The sequence below is a fragment of the Euprymna scolopes genome, chromosome 37, assembly GCF_053919585.1.
Source record: "Euprymna scolopes isolate OS-2025 chromosome 37, ASM5391958v1, whole genome shotgun sequence".
In the NCBI taxonomy this organism is placed as follows: Eukaryota; Metazoa; Mollusca; class Cephalopoda; order Sepiida; family Sepiolidae; genus Euprymna; species Euprymna scolopes.
Genome location: NC_136518.1, coordinates 47622055 through 47642094, shown reverse-complemented (window position 1 = coordinate 47642094; position 20040 = coordinate 47622055). Strand labels below are relative to the sequence as shown.

The 20040-nt window shown below is 31.2% G+C and overlaps 1 protein-coding gene across 22 annotated transcripts in view; it reads right to left on the bottom strand.

Annotated features, from left to right (window-relative positions):
- The window catches only part of LOC145261142 (neogenin-like), a 396586-nt gene that overhangs the window by 181514 nt on the left and 195032 nt on the right, over nt 1-20040 (bottom strand). For 15 of the 22 annotated variants that reach the window (XM_080119417.1, XM_080119423.1, XM_080119424.1 and 12 more), the window contains exon 9: nt 11711-11740. The exons of the other annotated variants lie outside the window; for them this stretch is intronic. In XM_080119417.1, the coding sequence (XP_079975543.1) occupies nt 11711-11740 (30 nt within the window). The remainder of the gene's footprint in view (nt 1-11710; nt 11741-20040) is intronic. 22 annotated transcript variants of the gene reach the window in all.

Here is a 20040-nt window from a genome sequence, read left to right as displayed (position 1 = left end):
TTCTTTATTTTTGTTTTTTTCAAGGGAATTCTGGACAAGCACAGAGCAAACTAAATCAGAAAAAACAAAAAACAAACAAAAAAAAAAAAAACGATTCTTATCAAGAAGCCCCCTATATTAAAAGTCAAAACTAAAGAAAAATCTGTACAATGTATGCAGCTATAACAGAACGAAAATGTCACATTCCAAAAATCATAAATTGATCAACTAATCTTTTTACTCTAACAAAATTTAATTTTATGGAGAAACGGGAATGAATTGTCTCACTCTGCCAATTTGAATAAACAAAGGCAGATAACTCAATTCGAATTTCTGCGATTTATGTTTTTGGTCGTTGTCAGCCTTGTAATAACTACAATTTACAAATAATTGTTTAAAATTGTAAAATAAAAAAAAATAATTTTCTTTATAGAAAAAAAATACTTCATTTACATGATTATTGGAATATGACGCCTTTGTTCCATGACGGATATATATATATATATATATATATATATATATATATATATATATATATATATGCGTGTGTATATCAAAAAGATTTTTCTTTTTGTTTTTTAATATAGGGGGAATTCTGTACAACTGCCAAAACTAAGAAAGATTTAAAAAAAAAAAAAATAAATTAAATAAAAAACAACAAATTAAAAAAGTTTAAAACAAAAAGAACGAACAAAACAAAGAATTTTTGTTAAGAAATCTTTTCTTTTTCATTTTATGACAATGAAGAAAGATATTATTCAGGAGGTTAGATGAGAGTCGACTGTTAGGTTTTGGATCAATTTTAGTTTATCAGTACACAAAAAAAAAAAAAAAAAAATGATAATAATGGTTGAAGATGACGAACGTTGTCTGTTAACAGAATTATTATATTAAAAAAAGAAGTCAATCTCTTCTTGATATTAATAAAATTGCACGACCACTCATTGTTTGCATAAGTATATGTGTGTTTCTTCCTTCTATGTTTTGCTTGTTTTGGGTTTTACAGCATATCAACTCATTGGGTCATTTTATGTAGAGTATCTATGGGTTTAGGAGGCTTTTACTCTCTACTCTAGCTGACATATAAGTGATATATTCTTGTAAAATTTTTTGATAAAGGCCAATTTTTTTTTAAGAAATAAAAGGATAATGTGGGGGTTGTTATTTTGTTTTTATTTGTTTTTGTTTTTTTTTTCAAATAAATCCTTCATATTTTTTTCTTTATAGAAACTATCCCTTGTTTTACTTATTTGTGACTAAAACATTTTTGTTTATTTACTTTTAATTGATTATTAATGAAATAAAATGTTAATTGAATTTTAGAAGGGAGGGGGTATTGTGGTTAAACACTGCTCATAGAAGTAAAACATACATAAACCCTCCCTTCTAAAATAATGTAACAATACATGTGTATGCAATTATTTATATTTTCACTTTTTCTACGCTTGTTTTCTCACTGTATATTTTTAAAAACTTTTCCCCGTTTTTTTCTCCATCCTCCCATACCTACAATTTCTTCATCCTTTTCTCCCTCCTTGTATTCTCTTTCTCCTATCTCTTTCAATCCCTAAACAAGTTGTAAATTCGTTCAATTATCCCAGTTGGACGCTATACCTTGACTAATGCTTCTCGTTTGATGAAGCCCTTTTGGGTTGAAATAAATTTATAGTGAGCTCGAGCTAAGTTTGTGTTTTTTTTTTTTCTTTTAATTTTTACCTACATTATATATATATATATATATATATATATATATATATATAGTAAAATGATTCATAATTTATAATTAAAAATCGGTTTCCAAAGGAAGAACAAACAAAATCAATAAATTGTACGATCATTTCGGAAACGGTTTTTTTTTATTGAAATAGACAATACGTTTTGAACAATAATTTTATCATTTGATTTTATAAAACAAAGTCTCCTCATCAGCAAAAAGAATGGGTGGGGTGGGTTAAAGACACCAAAAATAAAACTAGCATTTTTTAAGTAAGGCAGATATATCTTTTATTTGCCCGCCTTTAAAGCCCGTATGTATCTTAGTCAATCCATTCATTGGCATGTTGTTAAATAAATTTTTTTTATCTATACTAGCCTTCTGATTAATCCTCGTATGTAGTACTTACTTTTAATTACGATTTACCATATTATCCTTTTCCTTCATTCTCATTTAATTTCTAAATGTCATTAAGCAAGTTTTTTCTATAATTGCATTTTGAATAATTCTGTCCTTTCTCTTCCTCTGATGAGAAGAATTTAGCCTCAAAATGCCATGACTTAAAGAGGGATTTTTTTCTTAATTTTCACCATAACTTTTCCTTATTATTCTGATAATATATTAAAGTTATATATAACTTTTATTCCTCATCTTTCATTCAATATTATTGGCTGCTCCTCTTAATAGTGTTGAGCTTTTCTTACATCGATATGGTTTGCTACGTTAAAGAGTTACCCTTTTGATAATATAATTATATAATCTATATATTAATACGATAGCGTGTATGTTATTTTCTGTGTCACACTTACATCCAGGTTGTTTAATTGTTATGTATTTCCATTTCTTGTAATAAATAGTTTTACCAAGAATTCTTCATAAATTTTGGTTTTGGTTTCGATTATAGCTGATGCCATTCAAGTCATTTAATTTTTTTTTATAAAGAATTTTACTAAGAATTCTTCATAATTTTGATTTCGGTTTCGATTATAGCTGATGGCACTTAAGTCATCGATTTTTTTATAAATAATTTTACGAAGAATTCCTCATAAGTTTTGGTTTCAGTTTTGATTATAGGTAATGGCACTCCAATAATCTATTTTTTTAAAAATAATTTTATCAAGACTTCTCCATAAGTTTTGGTTTCAGTTTTGATTATAGCTGAAGGAACTAAAGTTATATATATATATATATTTCATAAGTTTGGGAATTCGGTTTCGATTCAAGGTGATGAACCCAAGTCATATATATATATATATTTTTTTTTGAAATCGCAAGTTTATAACATATAAAAATCGATAGAACATTAACTCTATAATAATATACGAAATCTGCAATAATTAAAATATCATCTTTAAGCATATTTTACGACCTGGCCACACCAAGCATCCCTGCTAGCTTGAATAAACACTTTTGCAGTTTTAACAAAAGAGCTACAAAAATATCAGAATGTCTCCATTTACGCTGAATATCTACATCGGATCAGTTCCCTGTGAAATTTCCACAGGTCCCACTAGTATATATGATTCCCGAAAGGATGGAACACTAGCGTCTGTAGGTATTTAAAAAAATATTACCTGGAAGCGTGCTAAAATCACCAGGAAAGCTGCACCCCCAGTCTTTGTTAAGACATGTATTTTTTAAATGCGAATACTTGGTGCTATATCTGAAGTATTTAAAGACTTTAAAAAGAATCATTAGCCGCATGACTAAGATTTAATCTATATCTATGAAATAATCGAGATATCTTCTGCAATAGTATTTCATTTGTACTTAAAAGTTGGACCAAAATATCATTTCAGCTACAAAATCAAACTTTGTTTTTGACTAGCTAATTTTCAATTATTATCGTATTATGTTACTGGCAATATAATGTTTCTATGCAATTCACTTGAAAAAAATAATTATACAGTTCGGCTAGATAATCGATATTATTTAAGATTTTAGCTAATTACTGAGAGGAAAAAAAGAAATTAAAAAAAAAAAAATGAGCAAGAGCCATAACTTAATATTTTAAAGTGAATAGTTCTCTCCCTTACATCTAATTTTATAAAAATCCTTTAAAACTAAAATGACTTTACTGCACTCCTGGCAATGCCGGGTAGGTACAGGTAAAACTATTTTGTACCGGTAAACTAAAAAATAGCTTGTTTTTAAGTTTTTTTTTTTTTTTTTTTTTTTTTTTTTAATTAATTTTACATTTAAATATATTACGAATCAAATAATCAAGTAAAGTAACACACGCCGAGAGAAAAAAAAAAAAAAAAAAAAAAAAAAAAAGGTAATATTGTTGTGGGACTGGCTTTAAGAGATTTCATTATTGAGATTAGTGAAATGAAAGAGGCCAGTAATTAGATTTAAGGGAGTGGTTCAAGAGGATGGAAATGAGGGAAGACTGGAGTTAAACATGTGAGTTGGAAAGATCTGAATGTGCATGCAGAAAATAAATGAAAAACAATTGAAATTAAAGGAAAATTATATATATATATATATATATATATATATATATATATATATATATATATATATATATATATAATAAGTGGTGGACGGATGTTTGTTTAAAATAGACTACAAATATATATATATATATATATCGGTAGAGCACTGTCGTAAATAATCTCACCCGCTAATTAATTGGCTGAAAAATGCGAGGCTTGTTGTTTGTTTATAAATAAGCGGTTTGAGCACTATAAAAGTGGTCGATGGACGTTTGTTTAAAATAGACATTTGGCGAGGTTATTTGCGGGCATCGCTCCCGTGGGTCGATCGGTAAAACTGCTAACTGTCAACACGATGGTTCAAGGTTCAATGTTTGGCTTCGCAGAGGTGCTAATCTAGCGCTACTAAGGAGTTGTGATGCAACGAAACAGGACTGAATGTCGATGACTACAAATATATATATATATATATATATATATATATATATATATATATATTAGTGATAGGACAATTCCAATATTTTTCCTGATTCCGATACAATTACCGATTCCATACTAATTTTTGATTCTGATACAATTACTGATTCGGATTCTTTATAAATCTTGAAATATTTAAGTATAAAGTTGTTATTTTTTTTCTGGATTACTGTAAAACATGTTAAATGGGCAGACATTTTCTCAAAGGTAAGAACACACTTGTGGAGGGGGGACGGGGGTAGCTTTTAGTTTAACTGGTAGTTTAAAATCAATAAATATTTTTTATTATTATTATTTTTACCAGCAGTGGAAGGTTTTATTTTCAACAAAATCAAATAATAAAAGATAATAAAAAGAATCGTTTTGGGCATCGGCAAAGAGGCAGAACTTTTTCTGATTCCGATATCGATTCCAATACCTCAAAAAGTTCCAATTTTTCCGATTCAAATTAATCATGCCAACGCTAATATATAATAAAAATTAGGAACACCTAAAACTGTCTGTGGATGTTTGCAGATTACTATATATACAGCATTCCAGCATTATGTTGTATCAAAGAATTAAATAAGAATAAACCTGTTTTGATGTTAATATGGTTAGGATACGAGAAAAACAACATTTGCAACTTGTTCATTTCTGTATAGCTGCATAAATATATACAAGGGAGATAAATAAATATACATATAAAGGACAGTGTACAATATTTGTGATAGAGCTTATGTGAAGCTCTTTCTAGACATGCGATCAGCATTATGTAGTCACTATTAGTTTCTACTTGACTTGATCTAAAAATATGCAAGGCAAGAAACTACATATCGTCAAGTGCTGATCATAATGACAAACTTGGATAGATGAGGGGTAGAGAGAGAATGATAAACAGTATATATAGTCGATCAATTTAGATCTTATGCGCCGACCATCATATAATGATTAGATCACTCTGACTGACATTAAAAACATTTAATAAAATAAATGTTTAAAATTCAACAACATTTCTCATGGTAAACAGTAGCCAAATGGATATGGTCCTTGCTAATGAAGCCAGAGATGGCTTCTGTCACCAGGGGTGAATCTGTTGACTGGTGACACCCTGAACTGTAGATTCCTGAAAGGATGAAATACTAGTGTCTGAGGTATTTGATAATTCTTATAGTAAATAATTATATATATATATATATATATATATATATATATATATATATATATATATATATATATATATATATTTACCAATGGTGAAAAAACCGGAGTAGAGTGCTCAATGTGTAGTCAGAGCAGTATATAGGAAATTTATTACTGTGAGTCCAGAATGAGTTTACAAATTGTTTCAGCTAGAGGAAAATCCTCAAAGAGGAAAAATCCAACTAGCATCGTCAGAATTCATAGATGGACTCTATATATATATATTTGGTAAAACTGGTAATTAGTAAAAACCTGAAGAGAGTGCTCAATACTATTGCAGAGCAAATATGTGTTTTATTTTTTTTTTATTACTGTTTTATCTGTTTGGTTACATATGTTTCGGATGTTGGACCATGTTTACAATCTAACAGCCTCGTCAGACCTTACAGAAATGGTTGGTTAGTATTAGGAAGAATTGTTTTTAGGAGGAATACGGAAAAAAAATAAAAAAGAGGGTGATTTTGGGGTAGGAGATAATAGAGGGGGAAGGCAGGTAATAACAATATTTCAGTTTTGAAGTTTAAAGTATATTAGGTTGTATTGTGTGTGTGGGGGTAGCAGATTCAGGTAGGCTTGAGTGGAGATATGTGGATATAGGGAGGGGGAGGATGGTAAAGAGAAAAGAAAAAAGAGAGGGAGTAATGAGAGGAGGGGGGGGGGGAGTTTCAATTTTTGGGTTTTAAAATTTTGACTACTTCTTTTTTCCTGTTCAATAAGGTATATTAATTAGGTGAGAGGGAGAGAGATAGATGGGAGGAAAGGGTGGGAGACGGAGAGGGAGAGGGAAGGGGGTTAGTACGGCTGTCATTTTTGGCAATACAGAGTTACGTGGTCTGGTCGTTGTTCATTTCATAGTGGGTTGTTTTTAAATAGTTAAGAGTTAATACAGACGTTGACGCACGCATAAGAGCGCATAATACATATACATACATATTACAGACCAATGTTGTTTTTATATTTATGTGCCTATGTGTCTACACATTGGTCTGTAATATGTATGTATCTCATTCCCCCCTCTCTTTTTTCTTTTCTCTTTACCATCCTCTCTCCCCCTCCCCCTCCCTATATCCACATATCTCCACCCAAGCCTACCTGAATCTGCTACCCCCCCCCAAAAAAAACATACAGTGTTTATTGATGTATTGGAAAATTTAAAATGGCGCCCGACTCTCTCTTGAACACGATAAGTCTGGGGAAAACGAGTTAAAAATAAGAAACTATACAAAATACTGTTAGAAACCCACCGAATATACGTCAGCCTATGTCACGGTAAAATATTGAGCGAGTTTTTTGACAACTTTTTCGAATCTATGTGTATAGTAATACAAACCCGTGATTACATACATGCAATGTTAGTAGTATGATACTACTAACATCAAATTAACATATCTATATACTAAATTAATGCTCGTAGTATGTTCTCATCTTCTATCCTTCTTTGTAATAAATAGGATTTCTCGATCGAATAATTTATAATCTGGAAACCGTGACACATATGTTAAAGGTACTATGGTATCATATAGATAACTAAAAACACATCCAATAAAAAGAGAACGACGCTAAAAACAAAGGGGAAGTAAATCTCCTTCTTCACCGCTTAGGAAAGCGAAAATGTTATATAAATAGTAATGGTTCTAAACCGCTTATATATCGCTAATAAAATAATTTAAAAGATAACAGATCTTCATATGCGTGTATTTGTGTGTAAAGCAGAGATAGAGAATAAATACATACAAATGAGATATATATTTAGAGAGATTGATGGATACAGTGTGAGAGAAAGAATTAAAAAAAAAAAAAAAAAAAAAAAAAAAGAAGACACCCAATTCCCAACCCTTGGGCGAACGCAGCCGGCTGTTTTAGTAATCAGAATCTCTGTTTATTTGCAAGTCGTTCTTTTCTCTTTAGCTGTGCTCCCGCCTCTCTTTTTTGGTAATTTATTTTTAGAGAAAAAGAAATTTGTGAAGAAACCAATTTTTTTTTTTTTTTTTAAAAGTAAATATAATTCTCAGTCGTTCTGTTACACAAATGTTGGAAAGTTAATTTCCTGGATTGGTTAGGGTTAGGGTTGATGAGAGAGGTGGTGTTAGTGTGGTGAGAATCTAGCATTTTTTTTTTTTTTTTTCAGCTGCTGTAATATCCAATATGCCAATTGTACCGAATCACTGCTGGTAATACAAGCCTATAAATCATAGTTTTCTCTTCTAGAAAAAAAAAAAAAAAAGAAAAAAAAAAAAGGAAGTTTTAGTTTCTTGCAAGAATTGCCACAAAAACTGGATGGGGGGGGGGGCATATAAATCGATATAAAAAGTAAAAAAAAAAAAAAAAAAGAAAAGAAAAAATCCCAGAATGTTTAATACAGACAGCTGTTTTTTTTTTTTTTTTTTTTTTAAAGTAAATATTAGCATGATTTGTACGCAGAGACTTATAATCAGTGTCACGGGAATGAATGAATGAAAGTAGACAGATGTAAATGATAATGTTTTAATTAATGTTAAAGACATTAAAATGCAAGGACTATCTCATAACTTATAAATCATGGGAAATTTTTTTTAATATATAGGAATATTATCATAACTACTTGCATACAAAGGATGAAATGCGGCGATAAAAAGGAAGGAAAAGTGTTAAGCAAGAAAAAATGGTTAAAAAAACAATAAAAAAACAAAAATATAAAGGATTAAAAAAAATAGACAAAAACTAGAAAAAAGACATAGAACGGAAAAAAATATGACAAAAAATATAGGACAAAAAAATATAAGACAAAAGTATAGGACAAAAAAGTATAGGACAAAAAAGTATAGGACAAAAATAAAAAAAAAAGAAATATAAAACACAAAAGACATATAGGACAAAAAAACATTTAAGACAAAAGAGACATATAGGATCAAGTAGGCAAGTGGGCCTTAAAGAAAAATAAGACAGAAAAGAAATATGGGGAAAAGAGATACCAAGATAAGATATCGAAGGCAGACAGAAATGTAACATATAAAAAAAGAAATGAAAGAAAATGAAAAAAGACAGAATATGAATAAAATGAAAAAAATGAACTAGAAAAAGAAAACGAAAAGGAAATGAAAGGAGAATGAAAAAAAAAAACAAATAAAAAAAGAAAAAGAAACGAAAGACAATGAAAGTAAAAGAAAATGAAGAATGGAAACGAAGGATGTAAATGAAAAAAAAAAAAATTAAGAAAAAAAAAACATACAATGAAAAGAAATTAAAAGTCAACAAAGGAAGAAAAATGAAAAAAAGAAAGATATTTAAAAAAAACAAAGTATAAAAAAGAAATTAAAATAAAGTGAAATCAATATTAAAACAAGAGAGAAGAATATTAATTTCAACTTGGAAAGAATCCAGAGAAATCTGTGAGTTATGTGAGAAGAACAATGCGGACAGAGAGGAGGATGATAAAAAAACAAGGGCCTGTTGTCGTCCAAATGAAACATTTTATTAATCAAAACAGAATGAGTAACAAATAAAAAAAGCATGCAGAATTGTTGAATCTCATCTCAGATTGCATTTGTTTTTTAGAAGTTTTATTAGTTATTAAATAATATTTGTGACTAGTTATATTACATTTTTTTTTTAATTATTTAAAGAGAAAGACAGTTCGAAACCTTTTCACCAGTTTAAAATAATAAAAAAGAAATTTAGTTTTGTTTTTAATAGAAATAAAGAGAAATGTGAAAAATAAATTCATTTATTTTAAATGCAGATTGGCTTAAAAAAATTTTTGTCCCCAAAATTGAATCTTGAATTAAATTTTTTTTTTTTTTTTTTTTTTTTTTAAATTTAAAAATCAAGAAAAATGCTGTCCTAAACCACAGATAAGATGCAAATACTTTTAATTAATTTTTTTTTAAATTTTGGTCTTAAAATATTTTGGGTAGAATGCTCTTCCTCAGAGATGACATGTTTCATATTAATAAAAATGACCTCCATTTTTTTTTAAAACAATGTCCTTTTTTGCAGTTGTTATCATTCATTCATATTTTATGATTTGGATTACATTGTTGGCATTTGTTTCCTCGATATCTTTCTAGTTAGAAATCTTTCTAAAAAGAAATAGGTACTTACAGGAGGGGCCATGTAAAAGGTTGCCAAAATCCTTTAACTGAAAGTTTTTTTCTGTGGAACGACCTGGATTTGAACTTAGCACACCCAGATTGTCAGTCTGTGTCATTAACCACTTAGTCATTTACAGACATGAGTTTCAAGAGATCAATTGGATGGTCTAATGAATTAATCTATCATCTAAGGCAACATCACGTCCCTTTTGACATCATACCGCAATGGTAAAGAAAAAATTAATAACTTTTAGTATTTTTTGTGTCAATATGTAAAAGCGCTTTCGAAAGATTGCCATTCAAAATATTAATCATCTTCATCTGCATATTTTAAGATTCTTTTTCATGCGTTTCTGAAGTAAAATTTGTTTGAAATTAAAAAAAAAAAAAACGTTATAAGTCATTAATTTATTTTAAATGGAGATTTGTATTTAAATCCTTTAATGCCCCAAAATGAAACTTTAATTTGAATATTTATTTATTTATTTATTTATTTTTTTGAAACTCAAGTAAAATGCTGTTATAAGCCATAGATTGGATGCAAATCATTTTTATTAAATTTTAAAAACTGATCTTGTGGTCTTAAATTTTTTGGGTAAAATACCCATCCTCATAGACAAAAGATGTTTCATATTTGTAAAAAAAGAAATCATTTTTTTAGCAAGGTCTTTTTTATACACTTATTGTAGCGTTTTCTTGGTGCTATTAAATGGTGTGATTAAAGCACCTGTTATTACTTAGAACTTTGAAGCACGTGGCATGCCGGGAAGTTTAATGCAAATGAAAAATTCTTTTACAGCATCTTATGAATTTTAAATTTAAAAATGAAGCAAAAAACCCCCCCAAAACATTGAAAGCTACAGATGAGGTGCAAATATTTTGCTGTTTTGTGTTTTTAAACAAAATGGCCGTATTTGTGAGTCTTTAGAGATAGCGGAAAAGTTGCTTATGTCATGAAGTTTATAGTGAAGCAAAAGTTGCTCAATCTCTAGCTGTACTGCACTTGACCATAGATTATTTAAATCCAGTGACAGAGAGGAATACAAGTAATCATTTATGGAGAGTAGGAAATGAACATTGGGTATACCTTCGTTTATTTATATGTTTATATAATATAATTTCTCCTATAGCCACACACAGTTCAATGTAGCTCAGTTATTAGAGAATCGGACCCCAACCACTAGAGTCCTGATTTCAAATTTCGTTAATTGTAGCCACACTGATGAGTAATAAAAACAAAAGATTTTGGGTGATGGGGTGGGTTATTTTATACCAAATTGAATGTATCTACATTTGTATAATTATATCAGCAATTTAATTTTTCATATATAAATCATTTCTCATGACCTAAAGAAAAACAAAAAAACACCATCCATTGATTTTTTTTATTTAGAGTAGAGGATTTGTGTAAGAATTCATTTAAGGTGGTGGTGATTGTCTGACTTGCTATTTGCTTTATTGCTTACGGTGACCATTTGAAATGATTTCAACCGAGGCTAGAAAACGGCATGTGTTTTAATCGCTTTTGTGTGACAGGACGGATTTATATTTATTTATATATAAATACACATTGCTCTTTATTAATGTGTAAAGGAAGAACTTGCATTTAAATGTATACAGACATGTTGGGCAGAAATACACTTCTGATGATTGGATTTACTGTGAAACTGCAATCAAGTGTTAAATATTAACTATTTGCCTCTAAGTTATTCTAGAAGTTGGTCGATAGGTTAGATTTATTTTATGAATCTGTCTATATACGAAAAAGACATGCTTTATCATAATTATGCAGTAGAATCAGAATTTAAAGTTCTGGTGAAAAGGTCGGACGGAACAAAATTTCTTCATACCTTTTTCTGCCTCTTTTCCTTCCTTTACCACTGATGAAAAAAAAAAAAAAAAAAAAAAAAAGAATATATGGAAATGCCCTTGTGGGTGAAATATTGATAAAGAAGTGGACCCATCTGTAGTTAGTCATTTTCCTTTTCAATATCGTCTTTTCATATTTTATTTTATTTATTCTTTCTTTTTTTTTTTTTACATAGAAGTCACCACTTATCAAGGCCTAGAGGCCACTCGAGGATAAAAGGGGGGGTGTGTACAGTATCAGAATCATAGTAATCATTATTAGGAGTGGAGATTAAATCGTGGAATTTACGCCAGAAATTTAATCTTTCATATATAAATTATCATCTCTGATGACCTAAAGCAGATTAAAAAAAAAAAAAAACACTAACCATTGACTTTCTTTTTTTTTAGAAAGGGGGATTTGTTTTAGAATTCATTTAAGGTGGTAGTAATTGATTGTCTGACTTGCTATTTGCTTTTTCGCTTACCCTGACCATAGGAAATGGATTTGAGCAAGGGCTAGAAAAGGGGCACGTTTTCTTTTTACTTGCTAACATTTCTGTGATGGGACAGATTTATATTTATTCATGTATAAATAAATAAATACACATTGCTCTTTATTAGTGTAAAGGAAGAGCTTGCATTTAAATGTATACAAACATGTTGGGCAGAAATGCACTTCTGATGATTGGATTTACAGTGAAACTGCAATAAAGTGTTAAATATTAACTATTGCCTCTATATAAGTTATAGCATTCTAGATGTTGGTCAATGGGTTAGGTTTATTTTATGCCGAACTGAATCTGTCTATATTCAAGAGAGACATGCTTTAATCATAATTATAAGTTCCATATGTAGATGAATTAGAGTTTAAAATTCTGGTGAAAAGGCCGGACGGAACAAAATTTCTTCATACCTTTTTCTGCCTCTTTTCCTTCCTTTACCACTGATGAAAAAAAATAAAATAAATAAACAAAAAAAAATGTACGGAAATGTCCTCAGAGATTAATAATTGATGAAGAAACGTCCCAAATTTTTTAATTGTTTAATAACAATCGTCTTATCTTCCATTTTTCTTTTTGTACGGAAGAGGTGATGTAGGGAGAGTTATAGATAGAGGAAGGTACGATGGGGCAGACTCAGAACCCCTTTTTATCTATTTTTTTAAAATTTGGTTATTAGTAATAGTAGTAGCAGCATCAGTGGTAGTGGGAGGAGTAACAATAGTAGTAAGCCACTCAACTCTCACTGCAATGACCAACAACATTGAAAAAGCTTTTATACAGACACTGGACTAATGTACATTACCTTTGAAGCAACACGGTTTTTTTTAGGGGGGGGGTGGGGGTGTTATGGACTCAGGAGGAGAGAAAGTATTCGGTTGTTTTTGTTTGTGTTTTACGGTATATCAACCCTTTTCAGGTTATTTAATGCTGAATCCAGTTATTTTGAAGAAAAATTTTTTAATAGAATATATATATATTTTTTTTCAAGTCGGTTTCTATTTAACCCATAGTTGGGACCCTAACAGGTACTACCATTCCGGGTCAGAATGGACCTGGGAGCAATGGCAATTAAAGGGTGGCTCCACACTCCCCAAAGCCCACAAGCTGGGGCCTCACCATCCGATATAGTTTAAGGTCATATCCAGGACCGAAAAAGGTCGGAGGTTATATAGACTGAAACATTGTGAAAATCACACTTAAGATGAGAACAGTAGTCCGATGAATCCAAATAATAATAAAAAAAATTCATCAGATAAGTTGATATTTTGATATATCTGTCCCCCTCCCCCCATTCATTTGTACATTTTGATTTAGAATAAATACTTTATGCCAATTTGAGGGTTGAATATAGTTTAATTTGTACTCATTTTTGCATCAAATACCAATACCTATTAGTCCACATTAATCCCTAAGTGTACAGCAAACAGATACCATAATACATAGTTTGCTGCATCTTTGCATAACAAATGTCCATACAAAATTTAAACCAGACCAACCCAGTAGTTTCGGAGAAAACTTCTCGATTAAATGTGGTATTATGGTGAATCCTTATTCATCACTAACTATGCATCGAATGGAGACCATAATACTTAGTTTGCTGCACTTTATCATAAAGGTTTATACAAAATTTCAGGCAGATCGATTCAGTAGTTTCCAAAAAAAAAAAAAAGTGGAACAAACAGACAAAGAAAAAATATATATGCGTGCATATATATATATATATATATATATATATATATTTTAATTATACTGACCTGGCATTGACTAACATATTTTTTAATATGTTCTATAACCACACATTTTATTTATTCGATTCAATATCTAAGCTAAAAACTCCAACAAGGAATGCTAACTCCTAAAAAATAAGAGTTATTCCCCTTGGTTGATTTTTCATTTTAGGTTTGATTTAAGAATGTCACCTTATTAACAAACTGCCAAACCAGATGAAATATTTTCTAAAAATAGATTGCAGCAAAGTATGTTTGTTTATTGCCAATAACATGATACAAAAATAACAAATAAAAATTGGCTAGTCAGAATGAAAGTTTGATTTGTCAGCTTAAATACTATTTAAGTCCAACTGTTAAAATCTGGTCGACATAATTAAAAGAAAAACAAGATCTTGGATTTCTACAGTATAAAAACGTGTGCTATCGCTTCCTGTGGATTTCCTCCAATTTCAAAATTTACTTCAATATTTTATGGACGGGCAGGATATAAATATTAAAGAAAAACAAATGTTGACCCCCAAGGTGGGAGCAAGGAAACACAATTCTTAGGGAAATAGAAAAAACAGGGTTGCTTCAAGGCACAGTGTATATTCCACAATAAAAAGCAGGACAAATATGATTATTAAAACAGTGATGCAAAGTCCGGAGGAAAAAGTTGGGGAGGGGGGACAAACCAATTTCCATGGGAAACCGACCTCTGTCTCCACCTGACACTAAGCAGATATTTCTAATATCTTTTCCAATTCTCTTATTAAATTAAAAGGAAAAAGAAAACAAAAACATGACTAAAGTAATGCCGCGTGTATTATTTGAAAAATCTGACAAGAAAACCTTATTAGATTCTTACATTTTATGATATATGCTAATGGCTAAAAGAAAAAGGTTGATTTGTCAGTTTGAATGCTATTTTGGTATGCATCGAACGTTTTATACAAAATTTCAGCCAAGTCGATCCAGTTGTTTCAGAAAAAAAAAAAAGTGGAACATACAGATAAAGATAAAAAACGTCCGGGTAGCGGAAACAATAATGTAACTTAACAGAAAGATACGGTAATAAAAAATAAAACGCATATTTGCTCTACAATAGTATTGAGCACTTTCTTCAGTTTTTATTAATTACCATTTCCACTATATATATATATATATATATATATATATATGGCCCGGCGTTGTCTGGAATCCATTACATTCAAATTCCTTTTAACATATCTTTAATATGTTCTATGTTCCATTTTTTTTATTCGATTCAATATCTAAGCAAAAATCTCAATCAAGGAATGCTAACTCCTAAAAAATAAGTTATTCCCCTTGGTTGATTTTTCATTTTAGGTTTGATTTAAGAATGTCATCATATTAACAAACTGCCAAACCAGTAAAGTGCAGTAAGCTTAGTATTATGGTATCCGTTCAATGCATACTAAAATAGCATTTAAAAATTCGGCAAGAATAATTTGTATCATTTGGACTATTGTTATCATCTTGGATATTATTCTCACAAAGTTTCGGCCGATGTAACATCCGACCTTCATGTGTGTCCTGTTGAACTTATGAATCTGTATAAAATTTAAATAAAATTTTTTTAAAGTGGTGGTAAAAGATATTAAAACGGTTGAATTTTCTGTAATCTATATATATAAAAGGCAAAATGTGTGTGTGTGTGTGTTTGTGTGCATTTTTTGTGTATGTCCGGCAAAGGCTTTTTTAGCGCGAGTTCTCCTGCGGGTTACTAAGAACTTTTTATATACTCCTTAGATTATAATATCTACGATTTACGAAACGACGTCGTTAATTTTTTTTTTTTTTATTTCCGTGACTTTTATCTTACAAAATTCGCGCTGTGAATTCATTTTCTCTACTACTACTACGGCATGATATTTGACCTAGAAAACCATACATTGACATTCAACCACCTGCGTTTTTAAACGTTTATTTTCAGCTCTTCTCAAGTCCCTACCTTCGTGGTGTCATGCTAAGTTATCAGACTATTAACCTCAAGGCTTCGAGTTCGAGCCTACCTCCCTCCCAAAATTTTTTCGCTGTTTTTTTTGTTTTTCTGATTGTGTTTAACAAGTTTAGCATCGTTTTTTTAATATTTAAACAGGATTATTACTTTGCTTATTATTTAGTTCCCATTTTGTTTTGATCTACCACCACCACCAACACACACACACGTCCAAACACTCGGGCAATGCTGGGCACCCAGACTAGTAATATATATATATATATATATATAAGAGGTATCAGAGATTATATTAAGGCTGGCATAGTCAAAAATGATATACCCCTGTTGTTATGTTAGAAATCAACGAAAACTGCAAGAATAAATTTTCAAAACGACAGCTGTTCCATTTTTGGGAGACATATTAAATTGCAAACAATAACTTCTGAACATTACAGTTTACCACTAACTAATATGCTTTTATAGGCTAAAAATGCACCAAGCATAGTTTTACATTGTGAGATTTTAAAAGTATGTTCTCAGATAAAAAAAACGAGAGAAGGCTGAGAAATTACATAAACAGTTTACTCATGTATCTAAAGAAAAATGAATAGCTTTGGTTAAAGGCAGTAAAACATTTCATAAGGAATTTCTGAATCAGACAAAATATGTTATCTCCAAAACAAAACATTCTGTTAGACTTACCAGTTTCCATCAACCGCTTATCTTTGTCACTTAAGGATAAATCAGTTATGCTGGTATGGGAATGCGGAGTGTTCATCCCTTTTTTTTTTTTTTTTACACAAAAGAGTCACCACTTATCAAGGCCCGGAGGCTACTCGAGGATAAGGGTTAATAAGCCTACAGTGGTCAATGGGACAAAGTCATAATAATTGTTAGTAGTGGAAATTTGGTAAATTGGATTGTTTAAGGGGAACGGCTCATTAAGAACTTGTTTATGTTGGACTTGAAGACGACCATATTATAGTCAGCTGAAAAGCAAGCAAAAGGAGCTTCTATATATATGCCTTCTGTATAAACTACTGCAGAAACATGGACGTTTTGAATAGCATGAACGTTTTAGCCAGCCAAGGAAAGATAAGTCAGCACAGAGTGGAATTTAAAGACAGTTTACCTGTTAAACTATAATCGATCGAAATTCAGCACTAGTTTCAAGTGCGAATGTAGCAAGATCTTTTTCCAAATTTTTCTGATTTTTTTGTCTCTTTTTAGAAGGAAAGAGGAAGGAGGATGAGAAATCCTATGATATGCTCCCACTTTCTCTTTAAAAAAAAAAAAAAAGAAATGTGAATGAATACATAAGGCGTTGTCTAATATCGTCAAACGTTTAAGCTTGTAATTAATGCCAACCCAGCTAGACAAGAACTCCATACTTTTAAGAGATTTGATCTTTTTTTTTTTTTGCACCAGTCATACTCTGATTTACATTTTGATCTTAGATCAAGCTCTTCAGATTCTGACCAGTTTGTACGAAGCTTCATTTTTCTTTTTACATTTGTTACCTCCAAGTATGGAAACAAAATCTCGTCTGAAGATTTACATTATGTTCTCGCCACAATCCAATGACGCATTAAAGATTTCGAAGTTGAGGAAAAAAATGCCAAGTATCTTATTGAACGTAATCTTATACGATGACATTTAATACGATACTTCGCGTCGCGGAAGGGGGGGGGAACATGGAAGTGGACAAATCAATATCTGCAATAATCACAGAACAGAAAAATTAGTAACAGTACATGGTGGAACGATAAAATTGTCGCCTTAGAAAAGACGACATGATTCCATTTCCATTTGATGAAAACAGTTTTTTTTTTTTTTTTTGCAGACTATCTACTAGTTGGCCAGTTGTGTACAAATCCCAAGAGCGATTAAAAGCCTTCTATTATGTCTGAAAGTGACGCAATGTTTAACGAGTGAGATTGAAGATGTGCCGCTGTACAATTACTGATCCAAGTTATAACAACAGGGTCATTGCCAGCACCCTCAAAATCAAAATCCGGTTGGTTCAACGCTTGAGGGCACAGCTCAACCCATCAGCTAACACACGATTATGGTCTTTGGTGTGGTTTCAAGAAAACCACATAATGCCATCTCACATTTTCGAAGTCGGCTTGAAAGTCAACATCAAAATGTACCTGGATGTGCTGAAGAGTGTGGTGATCCCCTGGTGCAATCAGGTGGCCGCTGGCAGACTCTGGGTGTGGCAGCAGGACTTGGCGCCAACCCACAAGTCCAAAGAGACCCAGGTTTGACTTCAGAAGGAGTGCTACAACTTTGTACCCTGAACCCCCGAGACTACTTTGTTTGGTCATATGATGAGAACATCACCAGCATGACCTCCCATAACACCAAAGCCAGCCTGATTATTTTAAAACTTTTATTGAAGACGAAGTTGTAGAGTTGTTTCTTTTAGGGCAAGTCTTATCATTCTACCCTGTATTACCAGTAGTAATACATGGACTAAGTTCAGGAAACTTCTGCCATTACTAATCAGCAGAGAGTCAACTAAGGGAAAAATCTATCAGGTATATTTTATTTTTTCATTTCATTATGCCATGGTCATAAAATTGTTGGCAATAGACAGAAGCTACTAAGCTAATTAGGGAATGCATAAAACCTTAGGAGCATTACGATAGCTAATACGAAACTTCAAAAATGTGACAATAATATATGTTCATTCACACAGTTCTAAGGCAGCACGTTCAGGACTGCAGAACACAATGCAAAAATACATTGTTGATACATCTCTGAGCAAACAATGGTTTGATTATGCAAAGGGTCTAATGTGAATGTATATTGTGGCAGGTTTGGTCTTTTCAGCCGCAGCACAAGGTGGTATTGAAGCATTGCGTGGGGCGAGAAACATGAAATAATCTGTAGGCAAAAGAAGCAACTGTTGCATTCCAGCAAGTAGACAGCAGATCTAATCCAAGCAGAGCATATACTCCAGTGTAATATATATATACATATACATATACATATATATATATATATATATATATATCAAAAATGAACTTTGTATGATGTGTTTGCTGACTATTGACTCCACAACATCTGAGTCGATTTTTTTTTTTAAATTTCACACAAATGTACTTCATGTATCTGGCAGTGTTCTTAAATAGGTTTTGTATCGGAATGTCTTCGATAAGTATTGATATTCAATAAAATCCAATGAAAGAAGGAACAGGTGATTTTGACCAAAATAAACGTCTTATGCAGCCTAACGTCACAAGTGGATCTGAAAAGTTTTATTTTTTTTTTACGTAGGCATCGCCACTTATCAAGGCCAAGAGGCCATTCGAGGATAAGGGTTAAAGAGCGTACAGTAGAAATTGGACAATATAGTAACCATTAGCAATTGAAATTTGGTAAATTTGTTAACTTATATGGAACGGCTCATCAAAAACTTGTTTACGTTAGACTTGAAGACAACCATATTGTAGTCAGCCAGAAAGCTGGAAAACGGAAGACAATTCCATAGGCATGCATTTCTAAGAAAGAAGCTTTGTTCATGGAATCTACGCTTAGGTTTTTTAATATAGATCCACAGAATATTGTGATAAGTGTTTCAGTGTGAACAGGTATGGTATAATAAATTATGGGGTTTATCTATTTTATTTTTACTTTCATCATATTTTGCTTTGGTTTTGATACCCCCAAATTCGAAGCTATCTCTTTACAACCCTTCCTTTTCATAGCCTATCATACTTTCATAAATCAGAGTCCATTTTCTGTAGGTTGTTTTTGAACCCAGTCAACGACGGGTACTTTTGCTAGTAGTGTGATGATGTATGGAAGAAAAACCTTACCAATGAAGAATGAGGACATGCGTTGCATGGATTAAAAATCATACGAGAATAAAGCTCCAACCTCTGTCCCATCACCACAATATCTCATCCTTGTTTTACAAATACTTTAATGGAATGTGCTCTGATGAACTCATTGTATCAGTACCCTCTCGACATACACACTCCTAACTCACCTGACAAGCAGCAAAATCACACCCCTTTATTGTTGAGATCCCTAGCTACTGGACAACCTTCTTCTCTAATATTTTCTTCTCTCAGATTGCTAGACTTTGGAATTCCCTTCCTGTTTCTAGTTCCTTGACTGTACTAACCGGTAAAAGCTTAACT